Source organism: Sinohyriopsis cumingii, chromosome 4, assembly GCF_028554795.1.
Source record: "Sinohyriopsis cumingii isolate HCF-2022 chromosome 4, ASM2855479v2, whole genome shotgun sequence".
In the NCBI taxonomy this organism is placed as follows: domain Eukaryota; kingdom Metazoa; phylum Mollusca; class Bivalvia; order Unionida; family Unionidae; genus Sinohyriopsis; species Sinohyriopsis cumingii.
In genome coordinates, this window is record NC_142964.1 from 76,917,543 (window position 1) to 76,944,257 (window position 26,715).

The 26,715-nt window shown below is 34.2% G+C and overlaps 1 protein-coding gene across 2 annotated transcripts in view; it reads right to left on the minus strand.

Moving 5' to 3' along the window:
• LOC149801489 (myosin-IIIa-like) overlaps nt 1–26,715 on the minus strand; it is a 122,015-nt gene that overhangs the window by 91,779 nt on the left and 3,521 nt on the right. For both annotated transcript variants that reach the window (XM_089955655.1, XM_089955654.1), the window contains exons 2-6: nt 19,248–19,313; nt 14,411–14,541; nt 12,966–13,068; nt 8,835–8,937; nt 4,552–4,708 (exon numbers count right to left, since the gene is read on the minus strand). In XM_089955655.1, the coding sequence (XP_089811781.1) occupies nt 4,552–4,708; nt 8,835–8,937; nt 12,966–13,068; nt 14,411–14,541; nt 19,248–19,313 (560 nt within the window). The remainder of the gene's footprint in view (nt 1–4,551; nt 4,709–8,834; nt 8,938–12,965; nt 13,069–14,410; nt 14,542–19,247; nt 19,314–26,715) is intronic.

Consider the following 26,715-nt stretch of genomic DNA (forward strand, 5'->3'; position numbering starts at 1 on the left):
GCCATACCACAATCATGTTATATCCGGATTCATGTTATAATGGAGCGTGTTATAGTGGGGTCATGTTATAATTTGAAAGTAGAGTCTTCCTTTTCAGTCTATAATCAAATGATGCTGGAACCTTAGGCCATGTGGTGGTTGTTGATGAAGAATAGAAGTCCTGTGGCTGTAGGTGGACAACTGCTTGAAGCAATCATGAAAATAAAATCCCAACTATGGCAATCATTTAAACCAAATCATTCAGACTGGTTCAAAAATTTAATTGCAGAATATCATTATTTGTGGGGCCCCAAGTGGCAGAGTGGTCTAAAGCACTCTCCATTATGGATCATTGCCATCTCACCTATGTCTGTGTGGGTTCGGGTCTCCAATTCAGCCAATGCGGGTATGTGAGAATGCTTGCCAGTAGCTTCTCGTGGGTCAGTGGTTCTTTCTGGGGTTTTCCCGGGTTCTTCCTCCATCATTAATACTGGCCACCATGTATAGCCTATCGTGTGCTGAAAAATGGCATTAAACCCTACAACAACAACAACAACAACATTTGTACAGTGATTATATAATGAAGATGGAACCATTCACATCCAAAATTAGGTTATCAAGGGGAAATAGGCCACTAAGTAAAACTGAGACTACAGTAACTTGTGAACCTCATGTGTCAGAGATGTTGATAACTTTATCAGAAGTAAATATAAACCCAGTGAATTTGATCATAAAACTGATAACAAATATATTAACCTGCTTGTTTATCTAACCCTTTACGTCAAAGCATCTATTACTGTGTAGGCTGTTTATATACATATGCCAAAGCCACACAGTACAGTGTTCTATAAATATAACACCGGTTACCTAAATGACTATGCAAATATGCCTGCCTGTAATACAGTGTTTCATGTAATTTTAGTACCCTTTAATTTTTTGTACACAACCCAGTTATCAAAATAATAATTATTTAAATGTATCATAATTTTCTGTACATATCACTTTGTATTTTTCGAAAAAATCTATTAAATTATCCGACATAAAATTTCTACTAAAAAGATTTACATTTGCAAAAAAGATTGAAAATTAGCATATTGCCATTTTGTTTTTACAAATATCACTCATTAATTGTTGAGAGCAGAATGAGACAGAAAATATATGTTTACTTTGTACATTTGTACCATTAAGTTTTTGAGTAGCGTGTGTTCCGTAGAACTTGTTCAGGTATGGTCTCTTTATTTTTCGTACACTGTCAGTACCACCAAATGATAATTATTTATTTTACATATAATTTTTCATATATTGAAATTTAAATAAAAAAAATTTTTGTATGAAAAATAACATGAAATACGGTATTTACTGCAGGATAGGATATATTAAGTTCAACATAAATTTTAACTATTTTACTTTTGGTACATATCTGTTATCTGTAGTTAGGTTTAAATACAAAATTTGATCTTTAAAGCTGTATAATTATTTTTCATGGAGAAATCTTTCATATGCTTTAAAATCTTGAAAGAACTCATTCAACATCAAGTTAGTAGTGCTGAGACCAACCACAGGTTTCTGTTGTCTATGTCTACATTTATCACTAAATCATCTACATTTGATAAATTATAAAAAATCAGTGTTGCCTACATTAGTATTAGAGCCTGTAACTGACTTACTGAAGCCATTATAGCCATAATTTTAATCATCCAAATTCAAGACAGGGCTGAATGAAATATGTGGCCCCATACTGGACAGTAGAGATTCCCACCAAGTTACTTTAAATAGCAGATTAGGACTCTACCTTAAACAGCAACCACATGATGTGATACCATGTTTGTAATTTTTAACAGAGAGCTTTCACCACAACTGGTACTATCAAAATGAGATCAAAATGGCTGATGTTTACTGCAGGCATCCAAACACATATCCATGCGGATGGTGCATAGGAATCCAAATGCACTTTTAGATAAATCAGATGGAGGCCTCCAACAGCACTTCTGTGAAAATGAGTGTGTGTGTGATTTGGATTTTTAACGCAGCTTTAACAATTTTTCAGTCATATCGCTATGATGTCTGCAGTGTAACAGTTTATAGTGATGTCTAGCACTGAGTCATCATGCTGCAGACATGTAGCATGATGTCCCACCCAGTCACATCATCCTGACACCAGGCCAATCAGTCTTAACACTAACCTCTTAATGCTGAGTGCAAAGCGAGGCAGCTGTTAGTAGCTTTTTTTAAAGTCTTTGGTATGACTCGGCTGGGGTTCGAACCCACAACCTCCCGCATCCGAGGCAACCATTAGGCCACCGGAGCAGTCTCTATGGAAATGAGGCATAGGCATCAAAAAGCATCCATGAAAATGTTGCATAGGCATCAAAAAGCACTTACTGCTTCTACTCTCTTAAAAGTTAAGTCAAACTGCAAACAACAAAGATCCTGATCTTTATCATCATGCACCTGCAGATTAGAGTCTACGTTGCTTGCTCTACTGATTATTCCTAACAAACTGCACAGAACCAGATCTTCTGGAACATTATACAAAGGCAAATGTGGATCTGCGTGTGTGCTTTTGGATTTTTAACATTGCTTTTTTTTAAAAGTCAGTCATATCGCTACGATGTATGCCGTGTGGCAGTTTATAGTGATGTCTAGTACTGGGGCATCATGCCACAGACATGTATGATGATGTCCTCCCACCCAGTCACATTATCCTGACACCAGGACGACCAGTCCTAACACTAACCTCTTCATGCTGAGCGCCAAGCAAGGCAGCTGCTAATATAACTTTTATAAATCTTTGGTATGACTCGGCTGGGGTTCGAACCCACGACTTTCTGCATCTGAGGTGGACGCTCTAACCACTAGGCCACTGGAGGGGGTCAAATCTGAATCTGCTCAGTTTGCAGTTGGAATCATCTTTTAAGCAAGTATTTTCAGTATTAGAGGTAAAGAGTTAAACGCTTTATATCAAACAAGTTAATCCACTTTCATCAGAATAGGAATTGATGTGCATTGCTGCTTTGGGTCCTTTTCACTGCTCTCCAATGATTAATAAAATTCAAGTCTGCAATTGAATGTCAATGCTGATCATTGTTAATTTTAGGAAAATTCATATAATACTTGGGATAATCAAAAAGATGTCAAGTTTTAAATAATTAATTAGTTTCAATAATTAATTAGTTTTATTTTTAACATGATTATTATTTTTTTGGTGGTTTTATAAAAAATGTTTTATGTCTGGAATGTACTGGTACACTTTAAACTTATTACACCAAATTTCATCCCATAACTTCAAATGGTTTCAAAGTTATAGCATAAAATGGATGGTGTTATGGAAAATTAATGTAAACCACCGAGCTGTGATCTTGACCTTGAAGATATGACCTCTAAGGTATCATGTGGCACACTATCTAGTGATGATGTTGTACAAGCATACAAAGTTTCACTAATTTTCAAATAGCTTTAACATTATAGAGCATATAAAAAGTGTGACAGATGAACAGATCTATGCATGACCATACAGCAGACCCGACAAGACTAATAGACTTTCTCAGTAAGACAGTCAATATTTTCCATAAGTGGGACAAGTTTTCAGTAAGATGTAATAAAATATAACGTACTGCTATTGTCAAGCTGGAAAACATGCATTTAAAAAGTTGAGAAGTGTGATCAGAGATAGATGCAGCGACAATAAACATCATGTTCAAATAGAATGTTTGTAAAGTAAGCTTAAACCTTAATTACCACCAGATCAGTTTCACAAACTGCAGTTCCAAACCCTATGAAGCTCAATAGCTTCTTGCTATTTCTCAATTTTACATAATCCTTTGGGATATTTTTCCTTTAATTTCATGTGGCACTGGCTATCATCTCTCCCATCATCAGACACACTCAAACCAACACATAATGTCCAACAAATATGTTACCCTTCCTGCTTCTTTCCACAAAAATCCAAATATTCTTTTTTATTCTTTTGTGCTATCAAACTTTATAAGAGGCTTATTGTCCCCCATGTCTTGAAGATATATCATTTGCTGGACACCATTTTATGAAACCTCTATAAGCAACAGCTTGATCTAGCATATTTGTTGCATTAACAAATATATCCAGTCTGAATCAACTGAGGAACTCCTGTAAAGTTAGTCAATTACATTACAAACTCCACTAAATCTAGTATGAAATCCAGATCAGAATCAAACAAGGAAAAACCTGTATCAGGAGTTTACCACAACAATCATATTTATGTAATTTTTTATATTATTCAATTAGTCCATATTTTTAGAGTCATTTCCATAAGACTTACTGTCATATCATAAGGGTCTGATACAGACATGCATACACTATGTCCCATCTTCTGACCAGGAACAAGAACCTGCTCTATGATAAAAAAAAAATTGTTGTCGAAATCATTTTATACATAGAATGTGTATACCAAAGAACTTTCACACATATCTGTAGTTTGTCTGAACATGTTATAAATATTTAAAAAGCTAATTGTTCATACAATCCCCAAAAATGAAACAAAATTGTACAAAGTAAAATCAAAATATGGCAGATAACCTTTGAACTGAAACCTACCTGTACTTGAAGGGTCCATTGAGCCCATAGTGTTGCAGATGCTCTTTAGCGAGGCCTGCAAACATGTAGTAAAAGATATGAAAGTTTTCCTCCCCCTCATTCTGGTGTACAACTCGAGATTTCTCCAGCAGGTACTCCGAGATTTTGGCACCAGAAACTATAAAAGAAAAGTATACAGTTGTAAATTGAAAATTTAATGAAATTTCAAGTTTGTTTTATAGTTTAATAACATTTAATATTATTCATCCAGCATGTTCACTGAAGTCACATACATTGCACATCTGACATCTCATTCAGCATATCCTGTAAGGTCAAAAATATTTCCACCATGTGAGAATTCATCCAGCAGGTCCCCTAAGGTCAAAAACATTTCCACCATGTGAGAATTCATCCAGAAGGTCCCCAAAGTCAAAAACATTTCCACCATGTCAGAATTCATCCAGAAGGTCCCCTAAGATCAAAAACATTTCCACCATGTGAGAATTCATCCAGCAGGTCCCCTAAGGTCACACACATACCACCATTATCCAGCACATCCCGTAAGGTCACATACATTCAACCATTTTACAACTTATCCAGTTTATGTCGCCTAAGGTCACATATATTCTTCCATGTGACAATTCATCCAGCTTGTGTCCCCTAAGGTAACATGCACACCACCATGTGAAAACTCATCCAGCAGGCAACCTAAGGTCACATACACACCACCATGTAACAACTCATTCAGCATGTCCCCTACGGTCACATATATTCAATTGTGTGACAATTTATTCAGCATGTCCCCTAAGGTCACATACATTTCACCATGTGAGAGTTCATCCAGGATGTTCACTAATGTTACATACATTCCACCACGTGACAACTCATCCAGCATGTGATAAATTCCCCATGATGCATTATTCAGTCTACAAGCTGAATTAATTTAAGTAATTTTCAGACAACTCTGAAAGAAGCATAACTTTGACAACATATCAACATTTTTTTAGAACAATGTGGCAGGTGCTTTTTCATAATGTTGGAAAAATTACAAGATATCTACAGCAAAGCAAAAAACACTTTGCCAGTAATAAAATGACTACATTTATTATCTGGCAAACAGAACCATATAATAACTGTCAATAATACAAACACAATCATAATATTTTAGAAGAACCAATACTACCTCGCAAAAATCCAGCCCTCCCAGGCTAAAACATTTTAGTTAAAAAGCTAACAGTTATTTGCCAACATATGAGGCAGTTAGAGTGATCTCTGCTCAATACAGGGATTGGTGCCACATCCCATAAATACTTCAGTTACTACTGGAGAGGAAGGTACAGACATAGATCTCAATTCAGGTAGGTTGGGAGGGTGTATCTGTATTATTATTGGTTTCTTCTTCAAATATGTTACCTGATCGTAACACCTTAGGAGTACAGATAAGAGGTGGAGGGAAATACATCACCTTACCATGGAGTGACCAACTCTGGTCCCCTAAGGTATGTGTGACAACTCCTAGATAACTCAGCTAGAGAACAGACTCCACCAGTGGAAGAGATGAAGCCGCATCCTTATAAAGCTGTCACATGACCTGTGAAGGTAACCTGTCTCAGCACGGCTATAGGTCCAATAGGTTATGCTTTTTAGGATGAAGGATCTCTGAGATAAAGGCTGGAGAAGTACACATTGATCTCCATCACATGGTATTGATAATGACAGAGAACAGTTTCACTCAAATGCAACGTTTGTGACAACAGCTCTAACTTCACGAGCAAAGATGCAAAACAAAGTCATTTGGTCTGGTGTTATTTTCTGATATGCAGAATGAATAAACCACTTTATCCTGGATGAAAGTGTCTGCTATGTAGTCCAGTTCCTTCGTGAGGGATAGGAAGATGTGTAATCTCGCTCAATGCAATGGCTCAGTCCTTCTCACTGCAGATTTTGCACTGGATCCTTTATAGGAACTGGAGAGTAAGTATATAGAGTAGACAGGAATTTCATTAGAAAATTCTGACTCCACATGAATGGGAGCTTGTTCTTTGCAATGAAAGCTGGGAACATCAACATCAAGAGTGATACTGACCCATCTTGTTGGAACTGCATAAAGTTGGAGTCACTGATATAGAGAGTGTATTTTGCTGAGTCTACGTGTCATTTGTTGATGCTGTGAGAAAGAAGGTCTTGTAAGAAACGTGAACCAATGTGGCTCTTAAGGGCCATTAAAATGGTTCTAGTTCAACCACATTAGTAACCCTGATAGATTCCACTTTGGGGCAAAGATCCAACATCTTGGAACAAGTGCAGTCAAAACTGGACAAAAGATCGGATAGGTCTTTCTTTTGTCTGATATCCCCTCTACCATGATGACCAGATTGTCAGTGATTGTGGAATGGAAGGATTTAATTGTGATTGCTGCTACATGTTTCTCATCAAAAAGCCAGAGGACAAAGTTGGCTATCTGAAGTATTGATGACTGCAGTTGTATAATGTCTTCTTGTGCACCCTAATGTGTGAAAATTTTCCATTTGCATTTGTACACTTGCAAAGTAGAGCTCCACCTTGTTTGAGCAATTTCTCCACAACTGGTTGTGAGAACTGTTTGTTCCTGAGGGTTTGTTTATTAAGTTCGAGAAATGCAGGTACAGCAACTCAGGGTTGGGATGAAACACCTGTTATCACAGTTACTTGATTAGATAAGAGACTATCTACATTCTCCTGGAGATTTCTCTTGCAAGATTGATGAGGTTTAATAATCTATGATTTTTCCTAGCTGGAGCAATCAGAATGAAGCAACACTCCGATTCTCTTGCTTTCTTTATCACCTTCAGAAAAAGAGGTGCTGGATGGTAAGTGTAATTGCATCCATGTCATTCTACGTCAAGAGTATTGACAGCATGGCCTTTGGGTTTTTTTGTCATTTGATAAACTGAATCTTACATTTATCCTCATCTGAAATGTATGAAACTCCTTAATATTAATTTGAATATTTTGTTTCCCAAGGCTTGTTTGTGTGTGATTAGGATTTTTAACGTAGCTTTAATAATTTTTCAGTCATATCGTTACAATATCTGTAGCGTGACAGTTTATAGTGATGTCTAGCAATGGGACATCATGCCGCAGACATGTAGCATGATGTCACACACAGTCACATTATCCTGACACCAGGCCGACCAGTCCTAACACTAACCTCTTAATGCTGAGCGCCAAGCGAGGCAGCTGTTAGTACCATTTTTGTAAGTCATTGGTATGACTCGGCCAGGGATTGAACCCACAACCCCCGCTTCCGAGGCAGATGCTCTAACCACAAGGCCACCGGAGTGGTCCCAAGGCTTGTGAATGATAGAACTTCTGAAATTGTCTAACAAATTTCATCTGAAATTCAGGTAATACCTTCTATCTGTCAATTATTGATAATTAAACTGGGTAATGATTCAAATCCTACAACCATTGTGCAGATCAACAAACCACCCCCAATTATGTCTCAAAGTTAACTGATTTCTCTATCTTATGAATGTAATATGTGTAACATTTGCACACATGGACAAGATCACACAGTACCAAGTACTATCTTCCAAGCAAGATGAAAGGAATGTCAATATTTTATAAATCACTGCAAACAAGAGACATGTTCTTACCTTTGTTCGTCCATCTACCCATATATCTGGATGTTTCAAGTGTGGTAGGACATTAATGCTCCATAAACACATGTATGGTTTATTTTACATTTTTATATACATCTTCAAGAGCAAGGTGAAAGGAGTGTCAATATTTTATGCATTACCTCAAACATGAAAGATTCATCTTGATGCCCTTGTTTGTCCGTCTGCCTGTATGTCTGTATGTTTCAAGTTAGGGCACTGTTGTGAGTTATTAATGCTTTTATGGTTTATTTCACATTTTTAAACATTATACTAACATTGTTCCCTCATTACAACACTCTCCTATTTATATTTATTTCTTTGTTCGTAAGGACTTTACAACAGTATCATCTTTGTTTGTATGGGTCCAAGTCTCAGACTTGGCCAGTGTTGGCATGTGGGAAAGTCTGCAAGTAGATTCCCATGGGTCAGTGGTGCTCCCTAGGATTTTCCTGGATTTTTCTTCCATCAGTTATATTGGCTGCCATGTTTAGCCTATTCTGTGTTGAAACATGGCAAAAACAACACCACAATTTATTAACTGTCACCAGAATGTAAGGTACAATCATGTGAGTGAACTTTGATGACCTGAACACATGTACCAGGCCATATTTTATTAAAAAAATTTAAAAAATGTTAAAATGCAGATAAACAAAATCTTACTCTGTCCATTGTAGAACATAAGTTGGATATACTTTCCAAAGCGACTTGAGTTGTCATTCATCTTTGTTTGGGCATTTCCAAAGGCTTCCAGAAGTGGGTTCACCTGTAAGAAGAAATAATAAAATGAATATGCAGAACTTTATTTTAGAAAAATTAAATCATGTGTGAAGAACAAATCAAAAAGTGAACCTCTATAAAGTGGAGATTTTTTAATCTGGATGTCACAGTATTTAAACAAGAATTCCTCACAATATTCTTTAAAGATATTAATTCAGATTCCTCATTTGTGTGTACTAAAGAATGGGTTGGGAACAAAAATATACAGATTAATGGCATTTCCCTGTACATTGAAATATAATGTGACTGAAAAAACCCAGAATAAATAAATATGTCCTTACAAGGTAAACTTATAATTTCTACTGATTAATCTTGATTAATTGCTATATTAATTTTTATATTATATCTGGACATTTGACCACTTATTAAAACCTGCAGGGGCCATGGCCTGATTGTAAGCTCCCAGATTCAAGCAAAAAATGTCAAATGCATGACCTTCACACTAAGGTCAAACAGCAGAATGAATTGTCTAAGTTTTCTAAAGATTCATCCAATAGTATGACATAAACATGTGACCTAGGAAATATACCTGTAGGCAATATAGTGAGCATTTCACAGAATAAATTGTCATAGCTTCCTAATGATCCAATGAACCACATTAGCCAAAACCTTCATTTAAATTTTGTATGACTGATCTTAATCAGGGTTCATACGGAATTCTGAATGACAAATTCAAAGACTTTTCCCAAATTTTCAAACACCACAATCATAGATTCCCCAAAACCTATTTTTGCTAACATTTTGTATACAAGTTATGTTATATGAGAAAACAATGAATTCCAAATAATACAATATCATTTAATGATGAAATTCAAATGCTTGTTGGTTATTGCAGTAGCACTGAAAATGAAACCAGGAAAACACGACTACATCTGAATCTAACAACCTTGGACAATTTTATTTGTGATTATGGAAAGAAATAAAAATGTTTGGGCTTATTTCAATTTTCAAAGACTTTTAAAGACCTTGGGGTAATCTGCTCAATTTTCCCAAACTTTCAAGGCCTTGAAAATGGTGACCCAACAAAAGCATGCAAGACAAATGTGCGCTGACATAAGCATGCAGTCATAAGCGTACCTAAGAACTTGTGAACAAATGTTCTTACAATATAATGCATTAAATAAATAAAACATAAATTTGCTTTAAAAAATATTGGTTTATTTACTTAGATGTTTATTACTCTATACACAGCATGTGCCCTATACACACTTGTTGTGAAATGTTAACAAACCTATTACTGACTTGTTCAAATATTGAAAAACAAGGAGAATATTATGCAAATTAGCCTGATTTATGAATAAATACTAGGTAGAAATGTTAGATGTTAATGTTATGAGCTAATCCTCACAAGTAATCTTCTAACAGTACTGTTCCATGATGTTGGGACCAAAGCCTGGAGACATCAATTAAGACGAACGTACTTTGATTTAGATGCCTCTGATTGTCTGATGCCCGAAAGAAATCTCTCAAATTTCAATTTGTAGGGATCTTGTTCTTTACGAAAGTCTTCGATTCGCTTGAATACTGATGGATGATGACAATCTGCTGTCTGTTGAAATGAACGATGCCAGGCTTCAACTGAGTTGTTGGTGTGTGGTAGGTTGTCAATTACTTGATCTTTGTAATGTCTTCTCAGTTAACCTTTTTTATTGTCTTCTCAACCTTATCTTTGTATACATGCATGCGTTTGTCTTGTTTTGCGCGTATTTGTTCGGTTGTTTATCATTGCACGCAGTTGTTGGCACACTTTGTTTTGCGCGCTTTTGTTACGACACCCTTGAAAATGCTACCTCATTTTACCCAAACTGTCAAAAACCTTCAAAGACTGTAGGAACCCTGTTAATCCCAAGGTCCAAACACAGCTGATTATGAAGCAGAATGAATTCTTAGATTCATTATGATTCAGTCCATGTATGATCAATATCCATCAAAGGGTTTAAGAAACAATCATGAAAAAGACTTTAGCCATAACAGTATCATACATTTTCTATGATTGTGACCTTGACACTAAAGGAGCAAACAGATATGTAGCAGAATGAACTGCCTTAGCTTCATAAAGATCCATTCTAAGTATAAATAAAATCCATCAGGGAGATTAGGAAATATAAGCAAATGGAGAAAAGAAACTTTAATCAAAACCTTAATGTTGATTTACTATGACTGTGACCTTAACCCAATGGCCAAAGGGGCAAGGAAACATGTCATGGAATAAATTGTCTTAGCTTCAAAATGATTCATACCAAATATGATGAGATCCTACCATGGGGGATCAAAAATCTATCTTAACAAAACAACTAACCAAAACCTTAAGCTGTCAATGCCACTTTAACCACCAGGAAAGTGACTGCCTATCGTGCTCCCACTAATGTGGGCTTGACAAAAATGCTAAGATATATCATAAACCCATCTCGTATTTTTACAATATACATATACCAGAGGTTCCCAAACCATGGCCCGTGGGCAACTTGTGGCCCGTCAGCTCTCATAAAGTGGCCCGCGAGGCCTCTATATTTACTATAATGTATTTTAATAATTTCAACAATTTATTGATGTTCAAATAAATAAATAATAACTAGACAAAAGTTGCAATAATGCACGATCTACAGTATTCTAGAGTCTAGAATGTTATTTTTAAGAAGTCTGTCATTTTGGTTGAGCACTCGGAGCTCCATGAGCGTTCAATAATTCACTCTGCGCGTGGTTGTTGTGCTCGGATATAATTATCGAATGCGCCTGTTGAGTTTGCGAACAAAACATTTGGAAATACCCTTTTCCCAGCCTTGTCAACCAATCAGAGTGCGCAAGATGCCATGATGTCATCTGTTACAACTGTTTAGTAGTCTGCAGTTTCGTGTTGAAATTAGATTTTTCAAATACAAGTTTACCGTTAAAGCTGATAAGCATCAACGTGGATAACGTAGAATCAAACAATGCTAATTAGCGAAAACGTGAATACATTGACTGTTGTGAATTCAATGCAGATTGGACGGAGAAATTTACGTTTGTGCCTAGTCGTAGTGGTAATCCGGTTTGCTTAATCTGCGGCTTTGATTTAAAACCGAAAATGACTTTTGTGCAGGACTGACACTGGCTGCTTTTAAAGTTTTAGAATTTGGTGGCTGAAAGTTAATATATTTAAGAATGATATTACATGACTTTTATAATTTTATAAACATTTGATAAACATTTATAATTTTATAACGTTGTGGCCCGCTTAGTTACTGAAAATAGTAGATATGGCCATCTACTTGAAAAGCTTGGGAACCACTGACATATATGATATCATATTATGACATTATGAGGAAAAAGCACAATATCTGATGCTTCTGTGCTACTTCATGTTACTTGATTTTCTCTGCAGTTCATGAAATTAAACATCAGGGTATTGGAAGTTATCAAGCATGATTATTGCAAATATGGTTACCATATGTACTTGCTTATAAGTCAGATCTAACAGCGCAGACTAAAACAAATCTACAAACACAAAATGCATGTGGATGGCAGATCTGGGTCTATACAGTTTGTTAGAAGTAATTACTAGAATAAAGAACAAAGACCCTGATCTGCAAGCACTTCATGCGACAGTAGATCAGGGTTTATGTTGTTTGCAAGTGTACCCAACCTATATGCATGTATATACCTAGATGTTTTGATATTCATAAAAACATGAATAATTCAATCTTTTATGTATTAGTAAAACACTCACATAAGATCCTCTACTTATCTTCCCAATAATTACAGGTTGAAAAAGGGCACCTAAAATTCAGGCTAAAAAATGAACATACAGATATACAAATATTCTACTATTATGTATAATTGATTCTATAATATTTCTGTCACAACCTGAAACTTTGATTTTCTAACACTTTATCTATTCACAATACAATAAGATAGAATCAATCGGTGTAAAAAAGTTCAGCTAGGTTATTAATGTAATACTAAAAGTTTGATAAAATGAGTGACAATATACTTGATTCTGAACAGCAAAAGAATTGTTGAAGAAAAACATTTTACCTGAAGAATCTGCTGCTGAAGTTGTGTGTTTCCCCGACACAGCTCCACCAACTGCTTAATGATCAACTTGGTGCTTTCCGTTTTTCCTGCTCCACTCTCACCACTGAAACAAAAATGAGGAATTACAATCGTCTTGAATAATGCAAGTATTCAATAAAATGAAATCAATGGAAGAACAGCACTGTGACCTATTCTGCCTATGGTTAGTAGTGCTCTAAAAGATGAATATGCACATTTCACTTCATGAATTCACATTTAAACAGAAACTGAGCAAAGTTCAGGAACTTAAAGCTGTCTGCAACATTGATACAATGATATGTATGGTCTCACCAATACTGTGCACAAAGAAGTTTTACTTTTCTCACCCCATACCAACTTCTGATTAACATGAATATTACAGTAAAAGAAAATATAAAAAAAAACAATAGTACCTTATACACCTGCCATGTCAAGTTATTTTGCAGAAACCATTTTCTTCTTTTAGTCTTGGTGACCCTGACCTTTGACAGATCAAGCCTAAAACTGACAGGTGCCTTTCTCATCTCAAATCAAAGCCAATACTCTTCAAATTTAACCTCATTCTTCAAAATGTACAATATTTACTAAGAATGGAACATTCATTTCATCTAACTGAACAATTTCTTAAGAGCTAAAATACTGATTTAATATGTATGGAAGCTGTGCCCGGCCATAATGGCATGACATGGTCTTTAAGATGGAGAAAAACCAAAAAAGCCCTTGGAAATCTCTATTATTCTTTAAACAATCTCAATTTGTAAATGAACCTTTTCCAGTGCCTTTCAGTATCATACATATGCTATAATTTCACAATACTGCACAAGAATGTAAACAGTCAGCCAGACCTTTAGATATGGCTCACAGAGTTCATTGAATGATAGATCATAATTTTAACTTAGGCTAGATTGGTTATCTTTTCATATCCAATACTTTCAATGAAGTATCATTAGTCAAGTAACCAGACTAAAAAGACAACCTAACACAACTTTTTAGAAGTAAGTGGAACAATCTTATTAATGTTGTTCCAAAATATTTTCATAAATCACAGCACTGATTTGACATAATGCATAAAAAATCTTGTTGGCTTCCCTAAAAAATAAAAGATGGCATTTAAAAACTCCAAAAAGTTGTAAATTGGTATTACATGGAGCATTCTAGAATATACATAATTTCAGTGCTGATTCCAAAAAAATATAATACTAAATACCTTTCGATAATCATTGGCACAAACTGGTATTCTTGAACATTCACCAAATCTGACATAAAATCTAGAACAATATTTTGTAGGAAAAGCTTGGACTGAAGCAACAATTATCACTTTATTACTAGTTGCATAAACTGGTGTCAGCTGTTATCTTTGCAATATAAAAGAGAAACAATATAATAAAGAACACATAGTTTATCCACCAGGATTCTGAGAACTGTACCTGATAAGAATACATTGATTGGTTGGTGTCCTTCCTCCATAGCCCAACATATTCTGGAATGCTGTGTCGGCAATTGCAAAAATGTGTGGTGGGTGCTCATTTTTCTTTGCAAGATAGTATTTGTTGGTTTCCTGCAAGTATATATTGAAAAAATGATAAATATGATATTAACAAATGTGTGTAGGCATGCTAGCATGTGTGTGTGTGAGTGTGTGGTTTAATGACACATAAGCACAATTATAACACCATGTTTAAACTGATTACTGATTACCATGCTGATGTCTTGTTTCTTGTATTTAACAGGCAAATGTCTTTGTTTTTTAAAACAGAATCTTTTAAATGTAAGGGAACAAAATAAGCAAATACTGCATTTTTGTTCTGCAGAACCGGGTGTTTACCTATATCAGGGCAATGATGTACTCCTATCCGACCAATATAACTTGAAGAGACTTTACCACAAAACTTGGGGCCCCGAGTGGCAGAGTGTACTAAAACAATCACCGTTATGGATCACTGCTGTATCACCTGTCTGCGAGGGTTCGGCCAATGTGGTTATGTGAGAAAGCTTGCCAGTAGCTTCCCATGGGTTGGTGGTTTTTTCCAGATTCTTCCTCCACCATTAATACTGACCACCATGTGTGGCCTATCATGTGCTGAAAAGTGGCGTTAAGCCCTACAGCAACAACAATAACCACAGAACTTTACCATTAACATTGACTGTCTCCAAAATGGCAGGAAAAGTGACATCAATATCCTACCATACTTATGCAGGTAAAAAAACATAAGCCATTATGATTAAATATGCTCAAAAGCCCGTCCTTTAACAATATTAAGTTTGAACATTGCTCAGATGGCAACCGAGGCCTAGTCTCAATCAGTGCATGCTTCAGGAATGCCATAGCAGAACTTACATACTACTGTTATCCCAATGCTTTTCAAATACAATGACTATGTGATCCTGCCTACCTGGACATGCATGCTAAAGTAATGTATTACAACTCCTCCTAAACCACTGAAGAAATACAATCTTGGAATATTATTGGGGAAGTGTTCTGTAGAAATCTATAACAGAAATGCATTCAATAAGACAAGTGTTAAGAGGCATTAGGCAAATGCTAGGCTAATAAATCTACTGTACAAGTTGCCAATGAACGGCATTTGTTCGCATGTGGCACATACACTGCAAGTAAATAGCACATTGCAGATTTAGGTAAATGCTAGGCTAACAATTCTACTGTACGAGTTGCCACTAAATGGCATCTGTTGGCATGTGCCACATATACTGCAAGTGAATAGCACACTGCAGCATTAGGCAAATGCTAGGCTAACAATCCTACTGAATGGGTTGCCAGAGAATGGCACTTGGTTGCACTTGGTGCTTTGGCTGCAAAGGAATGGCACTTGGTGGAATTAGGCAAGTGCTAGGCTAACAATCCTACTGTATGGGCTGCCAGACAATGGCACCTGGTGACATTAGGCATATAGGCTTAATGGGTATGGCAATTGGTGGCATTGGGCAGGCTTAATGGGTATGGCAATTGGTGGCATTGGGCATATAGACTTAATGGGTATGGCAATTGGTGGCATTGGGCATATAGACTTAATGGGTATGGCAATTGGTGGCATTGGGCATATAGACTTAATGGGTATGGCAATTGGTGGCATTGGGCAAATATTAGTTAAGCAGCATGTCTCCAACTTTTAACCAAACTGTCCAATGACACACCCACACATACACACAAAATGGAAAAACCTACAAACAATATACCACAATCACTGGAGTGTAAAAAGAAAAAGAAAACCAAATTACAACAGAAATCATTTCTTTTTTGTTTTCATATGGTGACTATTGTTGACCATCTAGTGACCTTGCCAAACTTGAAAAGTATAAAACATTCAGAAAAATTTCAAAATAATCAATGTATTATCAAACTATTTGTGTTGAACTGAATGAAAATACATTTAACTGAATATGAAAATACATTTAACTGAATATGAAAATACATTTAACTGAATATGAAAATACATTTCACTAAATATGAAAATACATTTAACTGAATATGAAAATACATTTAACTGAATATGAAAATACATTTAACTAAATATGAAAATACATTTAACTGAATATGAAAATACATTTCACTAAATATGAAAATACATTTAACTGAATATGAAAATACATTTAACTGAATATGAAAATACATTTCACTAAATATGAAAATACATTTAACTGAATATGAAAATACATTTCACTGAATATGAAAATACATTTCACTAAATATGAAAATACATTTAACTGAATATGAAAATACATTTCACTGAATATTAAAATACATTTAACTGAATATGAAAATACATTTCACTAAATATTAAAATACATTTAACTGAATATGAAAATACATTTCACTAAATATTAAAATACATTTAACTGAATATGAAAATACATTTCACTGAATATTAAAATACATTTCACTAAATATTAAAATACATTTAACTGAATATGAAAATACATTTCACTAAATATGAAAATACATTTCACTAAATATGAAAATACATTTAACTGAATATGAAAATACATTTCACTGAATATTAAAATACATTTAACTGAATATGAAAATACATTTCACTGAATATTAAAATACATTTCACTAAATATGGAAATACATTTAACTGAATATGAAAATACATTTCACTGAATATGAAAATACATTTAACTGAATATGAAAATACATTTAACTGAATATGAAAATACATTTCACTAAATATGGAAATACATTTAACTGAATATGAAAATACATTTAACTGAATATGAAAATACATTTAACTAAATATGGAAATACATTTAACTGAATATGAAAATACATTTCACTAAATATGGAAATACATTTAACTGAATATGAAAATACATTTAACTGAATATGAAAATACATTTAACTGAATATGAAAATACATTTCACTAAATATGAAAATACATTTAACTGAATATGAAAATACATTTAACTGAATATGAAAATACATTTCACTAAATATGAAAATACATTTAACTGAATATGAAAATACATTTCACTGAATATTAAAATACATTTAACTGAATATGAAAATACATTTCACTAAATATGAAAATACATTTAACTGAATATGAAAATACATTTCACTAAATATTAAAATACATTTAACTGAATATGAAAATACATTTCACTGAATATTAAAATACATTTCACTAAATATTAAAATACATTTAACTGAATATGAAAATACATTTCACTAAATATGAAAATACATTTCACTAAATATGAAAATACATTTAACTGAATATGAAAATACATTTCACTGAATATTAAAATACATTTAACTGAATATGAAAATACATTTCACTGAATATTAAAATACATTTCACTAAATATGGAAATACATTTAACTGAATATGAAAATACATTTCACTGAATATGAAAATACATTTAACTGAATATGAAAATACATTTAACTGAATATGAAAATACATTTCACTAAATATGGAAATACATTTAACTGAATATGAAAATACATTTAACTGAATATGAAAATACATTTAACTAAATATGGAAATACATTTAACTGAATATGAAAATACATTTCACTAAATATGGAAATACATTTAACTGAATATGAAAATACATTTAACTGAATATGAAAATACATTTCACTAAATATGAAAATACATTTAACTGAATATGAAAATACATTTAACTGAATATGAAAATACATTTCACTAAATATGGAAATACATTTAACTGAATATGAAAATACATTTAACTGAATATGAAAATACATTTCACTAAATATGAAAATACATTTAACTGAATATTAAAATACATTTAACTGAATATGAAAATACATTTCACTAAATATGAAAATACATTTAACTGAATATGAAAATACATTTAATTCAATATGAAAATATATTTAACTAAACATGAAAATGTATTTAATTTAACATGAAAAATGGTAGTATTTATTTCTTCATGTAATAAAATGAGGCCATATAGATAACAAAAAATATTGTAAATGAACTAAACGATTTTATACACTTAAGTATCATGTCTCCTTTAAATATTTGGTTCATTTACCTATGTAATGAACAGAATTATACTAACTGATCAATTAATTCATGTAATTGTTTCATTTATTACTTATTTCATTGATTTATTTGCGAGTTTATATATTCATTTCTGTGCCTGTTTATGTGGTTTTTCACAAAAAACACAAGAATTAGTGAATTAAAGAATAAATAACTTCAAAATTATGAACAATGATATAGATAATCAAGGAAAGGGCAAGTCATTGAATTTACTGCCTTGAGATAATAAAAAAATTAATCAGATGAAATTAAACAGGAAAAATATACAAACTAATGCAGCAATTTAACTTTAAAGTATACTTTTAAATATTCGTCAAATACTGTTTACAGTAATGTATGGTTTACATTAAATACTTGTGCAAATAAATGACCTTTACAGTATACAAGAATAAATTTCTGTAATAGACACTGGACAATAACAATTATGTTATGACAGTTCATCATAGGATATAAATATTGCCACACCCTTTAATACCATAGAGGAAAGATATACAGTATACAAACAAACCTACACAAGCAGTCACCTGCATCTAAAGACTTACTGTGCATATAGACTTAGTTTGTTGGGTTTCATTTATACATAATACACATCTACCTGTATATAATGGCCACCATATCAGAGAAACCATTTGTGTATAGTTCTCTGAGTGGTCATTGTAAATACGGTATACAGTTTTATTTTATAATGATGCTTGGCAAAACAAACAAAAATATGCCTACCTCATGTCCATAGATTCCAAGGTCTCTGAATGGATTCACAGACACTAAAATGTCACCCACGTAAGTCTGAAAATAAAAACATAAGTCATTTTGGTAATGCTTAACTAGTAACACTATTAGTTACAAGGTTTGTTGGCAGGATGTACAGGATTGTGCCACCTCTAACTTTTGGGGTTTTTGTTCCACAGTAAATACACACTCTCTCCTCCACCAACATTAAATGGTCCCTCCCAAAAGCATGAATGACACTGATGGTATGCTGAGTACCTGCTGCTATTCATTGTCTTAAAAGTTCTTGCATAATATTTTATACAATTAACAAATGCACTGAAAACTGCCAATACCGTATTGAATTCATCTACTGACTGATAAAAGACCAAGCTTTTTCTCTGAGGGGTAATAAACTGTCTACCTCTCTACTTAAGTGATATGTCTAAACAACTGATATCAATCAAACTTAGAAAGGAAGAGAATCTTTGAGAGTTATTACAGAAAGATAGACTTTATCCAAGTACTACCATATATATTCACTTTTAAGTTGCATCCGACTCCAAACTGCACAGATTTGACATTGCATAATACACTGGCAGATCTGGGTCTGTGGAGTTTGTTAGGAGTAAATCAGTAGAACAAACAACACAGACCCTGACCTGCCAGTGCATTATGCTACAGCAGGTCAGGCTTTATACTGTTTCAGTTGGAGTCAACTTATAAGCGTGTATATGTGGTACTTTATGTAGTTACTTTATGCTGTAAATTGCTATATTTTATTATGTCCCCCACCCCTGCCCACCAGGGTGGGAAAAATGCTGGTTTTGGTTTGTCCAACCATCCATCATAACTTCTTGTAATCAAGATAAGTGATCAAGCCCAACCTGACTGAATTTGATATTTACAAACCTGGGATGGGTCCAAAAATTTAATTAAGTTAACTGGTGACTGATCTTTTTTTTCAGTATTTTTAAAATATTTTTTTTAACAACTTGTCAGCATGTTTAAGAAAAAACAACTTGCAGCAGACCTATAAAATTTGGTATGTAATTTAAATTAATATGTAGATTAACTGATGATTTTAACAGATATACCGTTTATAATCTCTTGTAATAAGAGTCCATCGACAAACTGCACAGACCAAGATCTGCTGTCACATAGTTTGTAATCAGATCTAAGTTTATACTGTTTGTTTAGAGTACTCAGTAGAACAAACAACATGGACCATGAGCTGATGACAAATAATGTGACAGAAGCTCGTGGTCTGCAATAATATGTAGGTGAACTTCTTAAAATTTAAAGTCATTACAGGAACTTGTTAAATATTTTACACATTTATGAAGACCACTCCAGTGGTCTAGTGGTTAGAGCGTCTGCCTTGGAAACGGGAGGTCATGGGTTCAAACCCCAGCTGAGTCATACCAAAGACTTACAAAAATGGTACTAACAGCGGCCTCGCTTGGCACTCAGCATTAAGAGGTTAGTGTTAGGACTGGTTGGCCTGGTGTCAGGATAATGTGACTGGGTGGGACATCATGCTATATGTCTGCGGCGTGATGCCCCAGTGCTAGACATCACTATAAACTATCACACTGCAGACATCGTAGCAAAATGACTAAAACATTGTTAAAGCTACAATAAAAATCCAAATCACACACACACACACATTTATGAACATTCTGGACAATTCTGATTTACAAACACTTTGCTAATACAATAAGTAAAGACCATCTGAAGGAGACAAATGACATTTGGTCAACATATTTTGTTCCATTCGTATAAATCCTGTGTTTATTAAGGAGAATACATTTTCTAAAGCTAGTCATATTTTAAAAGTAAATATGGTACCGTATTAATTATCACTTGGTCTAGCATTGAATTAGAAGTATCAGTGTCTATTGTAAATGAATGAATGTATTGTAGTTACCACAGTGCTAGGATTTGTAAATGGCAGATAATATTTCAGCTTTCTGAAATGAAACCAATGACCTTTAATACATTTACTTTATGTAGCACAGATCTTGGCATTCATATATATTCAGTTTGGAGCCAGTATTAGACATATACACTTTCTTTGTAAATCCAATGCATCCAACAATTTCACAAGTTTGAAACGTATTAACAAATATTCATTGTTGTGTTAAAAACTCAGAAGGAAATTATTTAATTACAATCCTTGCTGAAATAATACGCAACCTGAAAAAAAAAATGATTTTGTCATGCCATGGAAAGTTCTTGTCCCCTCTGTGCTTATCTATAATTTGTCACATTATCAAATAATACATTGCAGGCAAGAAAGTAAATGATGTATTCCTTTGGTTGGAAGTTAAAAAATAAGCGTAATTATTTACTATTTGGATATGAGGTGCTAAATAGAACTTTCCATATACTGCATACAGAATATCTTTGACATATTCACAAAATCAGGGAGAACAAAAATTTAATTCAACCTCACACATGTAATTATACAAGGGTATTTCTTCCTTGTTTCTGTTCTATATTGTAATATCAGTCTCTTCCCCCTTATTTTTGTTTAACTGATACATGTGGAGCTGTGAATTCTTTTTCTCCCTTTGCTTATTTCAACTGAATTAATTTGTAAAACTAATATTGAATTTCTGACCCAAAGACCATTTTTTCCCAAATGAATATGCAGAAAAATCTCATACTCGGGAATTTCTGCCTAAACCATGACAAGTTCAAAAGTCTGGATAGATCAGGCGGGTGTGGTTAAAATGTGGGGGTCCTATCGTTTGCACTGATCCAATCACTGCTGGGGGTCTTTGGATTCATGGTTGCACTTGATTAAACTGGTACCAAACAATTAACACTGAATTCACAATATGCAACTCAGGAACAGTCTGCATATTTCTAGCAAAAGTCATTTCTGAAGTCATGAAAAACACATCACTATAGGACATACAGTACTAATGATATGGACAAATGGGAACCAGCCTGGAAATGAGTGAACATAAAATAGAGTATACATGGGTTTGGCTGACCAGGATTGGTTAATAATGTAAGTTATGTTTTAGGAAAAAGAATCTTTTGAGAGCTTATCCTAGTTGTAAGTGGAAAAAAATAGAGACATTGTTTTATTGATGGAATTTCAGTCCTTTAAGAGCCTTGAGTTTGGAGCACTCATTACTAAAATTAGCACTTGACTCTGGTGCAGAATTGAAAGCACATGTTTCAAACACATGCAGGTCCAGAAAATGCCACGGCTCATATCCTTTCCTCAACACAGAAGCTGACATCCAGGTTTCATCTATACTGATAAATATGGGTTTGATCATGAGCACTCAAAATTTTAAGTTATTGAATTTTTAATATCATGGTGTTTGGATAGGTTTACTATGGGAACTGAATTAGTACTGTGAGTCCCGTAGTCACAGCCTGTTTCTATGTAATGTCAAACAAGGTTGGTGTCATGTATCATGTTCATATAATCACTTTCTCTACATAGAAAGGACAGGTTATTTATATACCAAGCACCAGATCTGGATCTCAAACTGCCACTGGGGATGAACTAGGACCTGATTCATAACTGTTCATGGTTCCACTCCAAAAATACATACACTTATTTGGCATTACATGCGGAGTTAATCTGTGCAGGCAGCATGGATTCCTGGATATGCCCTCACTCCTCTGTGGCAGTACCCATGGACTCATAATGTTGTAACTTTCACGATCCCTGCCCCCCAACCAAGGAAAGTGTGGTGACTCAGTTGGTAATTAGTTTGTCTCATGAGCAGAAGGTTGGAGGTTTGATGCCTACCAAACAATCAGCCTGGATTCTCATTAATATGGTTAGATCTCACTTACAATCAAATCATCTGAGATCTTGATGATACAAAATTTACATAGCAAGTTGTTACCCCGAGTGGCCAAGTGATCTAAAACGCTCACCGTTCTGGATCACTGCCACCTCACCTCTGTCTGTGTGAGTTCAAGTCTCAGTCTCAGCTAACATGGTACATGAGAAAGCCTGCCAGTGGCTTATCTTGGGTTGGTGGTTCTTCCTGGGGTTTTCCAGGGTTCTTCCTCCACCAGTTATACTGGCTGCCATGTATAGCCTATCCTGTATTGAAAAATGGCATTAAACCCTACAATAACAACAACATAGCAAGTTCCATAAAAGTCTGTTAAAAAGTATGATTGTTAATGCAATCAAAAGCTTTGCCAATATGATGCAAGAACATCTCACCAGTTTAATTTGCTAATAATCGACCTCATATTTGACCTTGATGATGCCAGCTTACATTCCAAGTCTGATTAAAATTGGTTCTGTAATAGGGTCTCTATAGTGCTCACAGTCTCAGCCAGACACAAGATCACCTCATTATTATGTATGGATGTTACTCACAATTGAACTCATAAGAGATTCTGATAATAAAAAAAATGATGTACCATATTTGATCAAAATCTGATCAAAAATGTGAACTTAAAAGCCCAGCCTATCGGATGCAAAAGCAACTCAGTAAAATGCATGGTTGCTATTATCAATTGACTCATCTGAAATCTTGATAATGTCATCTTAAATCATTATTGTACATCAATTTCACTCACTCATTACTGGCCTCATCCGAGATCTTGATAATGTAAGATTAATTCACTGTTATATGTGTATTTTCACTCAGCCCATACTTCAAGTTGGATCCAAATCAGATCAGAAATGTGGCTTCCTGACTGGCAACAAGCTCATCCAATCTGATGCAAGATAACCTCACTAATATTCAGCTATCTCACCCATTGATATGCTGATGTAAGCATATACTCCAAGTCTGATCAAATTTGGATCACAAATATGGCTTCTAGAGGTGACAAGCTCAGTTTTTCAGTTGCATAACAACATGATTAAGGCTCTTATTCATTATTAAACCCATACACGATGCTGAAGATATTAGCATATATTTCAAATTTGATCAAGATCAGATAATAAATCTGGCCTCCAGAGCAGTAATAAGGTCAGTCAATCAGATGTATGTTTCCCTCATTTAAGTATCTGTGGCACTCTCTCAAGTAACAAGGTCAGTCAATCAGATGTATGTTTCCATCATTTAAGTATCTGTGGCACTCTCTCAAGTAACAAGGTCAGTCAATCAGATGTATGTTTCCATCATTTAAGTATCTGTGGCACTCTCTCAAGTAACAAGATCAGTCAATCAGATGTATGTTTCCATCATTTAAGTATCTGTGGCACTCTCTCAAGTAACAAGGTCAGTCAATCAGATGTATGTTTCCCTCATTTAAGTATCTGTGGCACTCTCTCAAGTAACAAGGTCAGTCAATCAGATGTATGTTTCCATCATTTAAGTATCTGTGGCACACTCTCAAGTAACAAGGTCAGTCAATCAGATGTATGTTTCCATCTTTAGTATACGTGGATCTCTCTCTCTCAAACCCATCCAACATCTTGATTATATAAGCCAGAGGTCTCAAACACATGGCCCATGGGCAGCATGCAGCCAGCCAAGCCATATAATGTGGTCCACAAAATTATTGGCATCACAAGGTGCCATGAGAGATAACAAAGTTTGTATGGCCCTTGGGCCATTGAAAATTCCTCCATGCGGCCCTCAGGTAGTTTGAGTTTTGTTACATGTTTAGGCTCGGATAAACAGTAACACAAAAGAGTGAAAGCAACAAGCTTTTTAAAATTTAACAATTTATTTTCCAAGAAAATTCTAAAAACATGAAAAAAGGAAAAGAATTTACGGTTTCAATAATCAAATCCAAAAATAATCCACAAATTAAATTGCAAAAGTCCTAGCCATAAATGTTCTAATAATTTCAAGTTCAAATCCTGATGAAAAATCCAAGATGGATGACGATGACGTATGCTGTAGTCAGTACTGTGCTTATCAACAGTTCCCTGTAGAAATACAAATAATGGCACTCCAGTGTTGGAAATCCAAATTAAATTTGTAACCAATGTCTTTCCAAAATTTCTGTGTGAGCACACCTCAAAATATTTCCAGAGAATAAAGAATTAATCCTTTTGAAATCCAAATGATCTGAAGATAATTAACTCAACATCTGGCAACAACAAAGAAAACAACTTGATACCAAGTGTAAAAGCCCAAAAACTGAGAAATCTCTCTCAAAACAAAGGTTATATTGTATCATAAGACACAGTTTTGAAATTCCCCCAAGTTGCGAAATCAGAAGGGGGTAGGGTCATGTGATCATGTTTATATCACGTACACAGAATATGGCCTTGATTAAACCAATAATTTTGTCTAAGAAATAAAAATATAAAAAAAGTTGTTTACATCTTAAATGTAATCCCATCATGACCTTGGAAACAACCAATCATTGTTCACTAATTCTGAATCAAGGTCAGAATTTAGATCAACACCTGGTGTTTATAAACTAACAGTCAAGGTCAAATAATTTTCTGAAAAAGTATTATCTCTAGTGAAAAAATTTACATTATAATAGAATAAAAGATTAAAACTGACAAACAATTAAATTAAAAATAAACATGAATTAAATCAGATATACATTACAGTCTGAGACCCCTGATATTAGCTCATATTTCAACTTGGATTAAAAATGGATCCGAAACATGACTACCAGAGTAACTGCAAGCCCAGTCAATCAAACAGAAGAATCATTATTTCATGGATCTCACTTATTATCAATTCTTCCAAAACCCTAATGATATCAGTAAATATTCCAAGTTTGAGTATAAAATTCGAAAGATGTCCTTAAGCAAGGACTTACAAATGCACATGCACAACTCAGGATCCTACAAATTTCAAAATTGAGCAACCTCAAATTCAGTTCAGACAAACTCAAGTTTGCAAGGCACTTGCCCATGGGCAAGGCCAAGAAATTAAGAGTGAGATACGAGATACAAGAAATTTTATTTTACATCATTTGTCTCAGTGAAATACATGAGACAACAGCTCTGTGTAAGCTATTTTAATGACATGGGCTTATGTTGAGCTCCTAATGTTAATTAATGATCTGCAAATTGTATACATAATCTCTCAACAGTCCATATATCATAACCTTTATTTAGCACTTATATGTTGTGCATTCTTCTTCAACATAACTCACTTGGGTCTTTTATATATTGTGTCATTTCCATCACATAGTCAATGTCAAGGTCAATCTTGCATTTTCTCGTGCAGATTAATAAAAGGAATTTTTGGGTTTAAAGCAAGTTTTGAAAAATAAGGAACAAATAGTTCTATTTTAGCTTCTGTTATATTTTAGTTGTTATATTTATACATATCCATGATTCACTGACTTTCAGGTCCTAAGTTAGCTTTGGATAGTTTGTCAGATTGCCACCTCTAAACAATCAACTTTTCAGAAGTTGTTTTGATGCATGACACCAACATTTTATGGTACGTATGTGCCAAATGTTAATAATACAACTCATAAGATTCCTTAGACACACTGTTTTATTTCTTAGTAAAAGTCATCCATCTGTAATGAATAACCACCAAGAGCAATTCCAGAG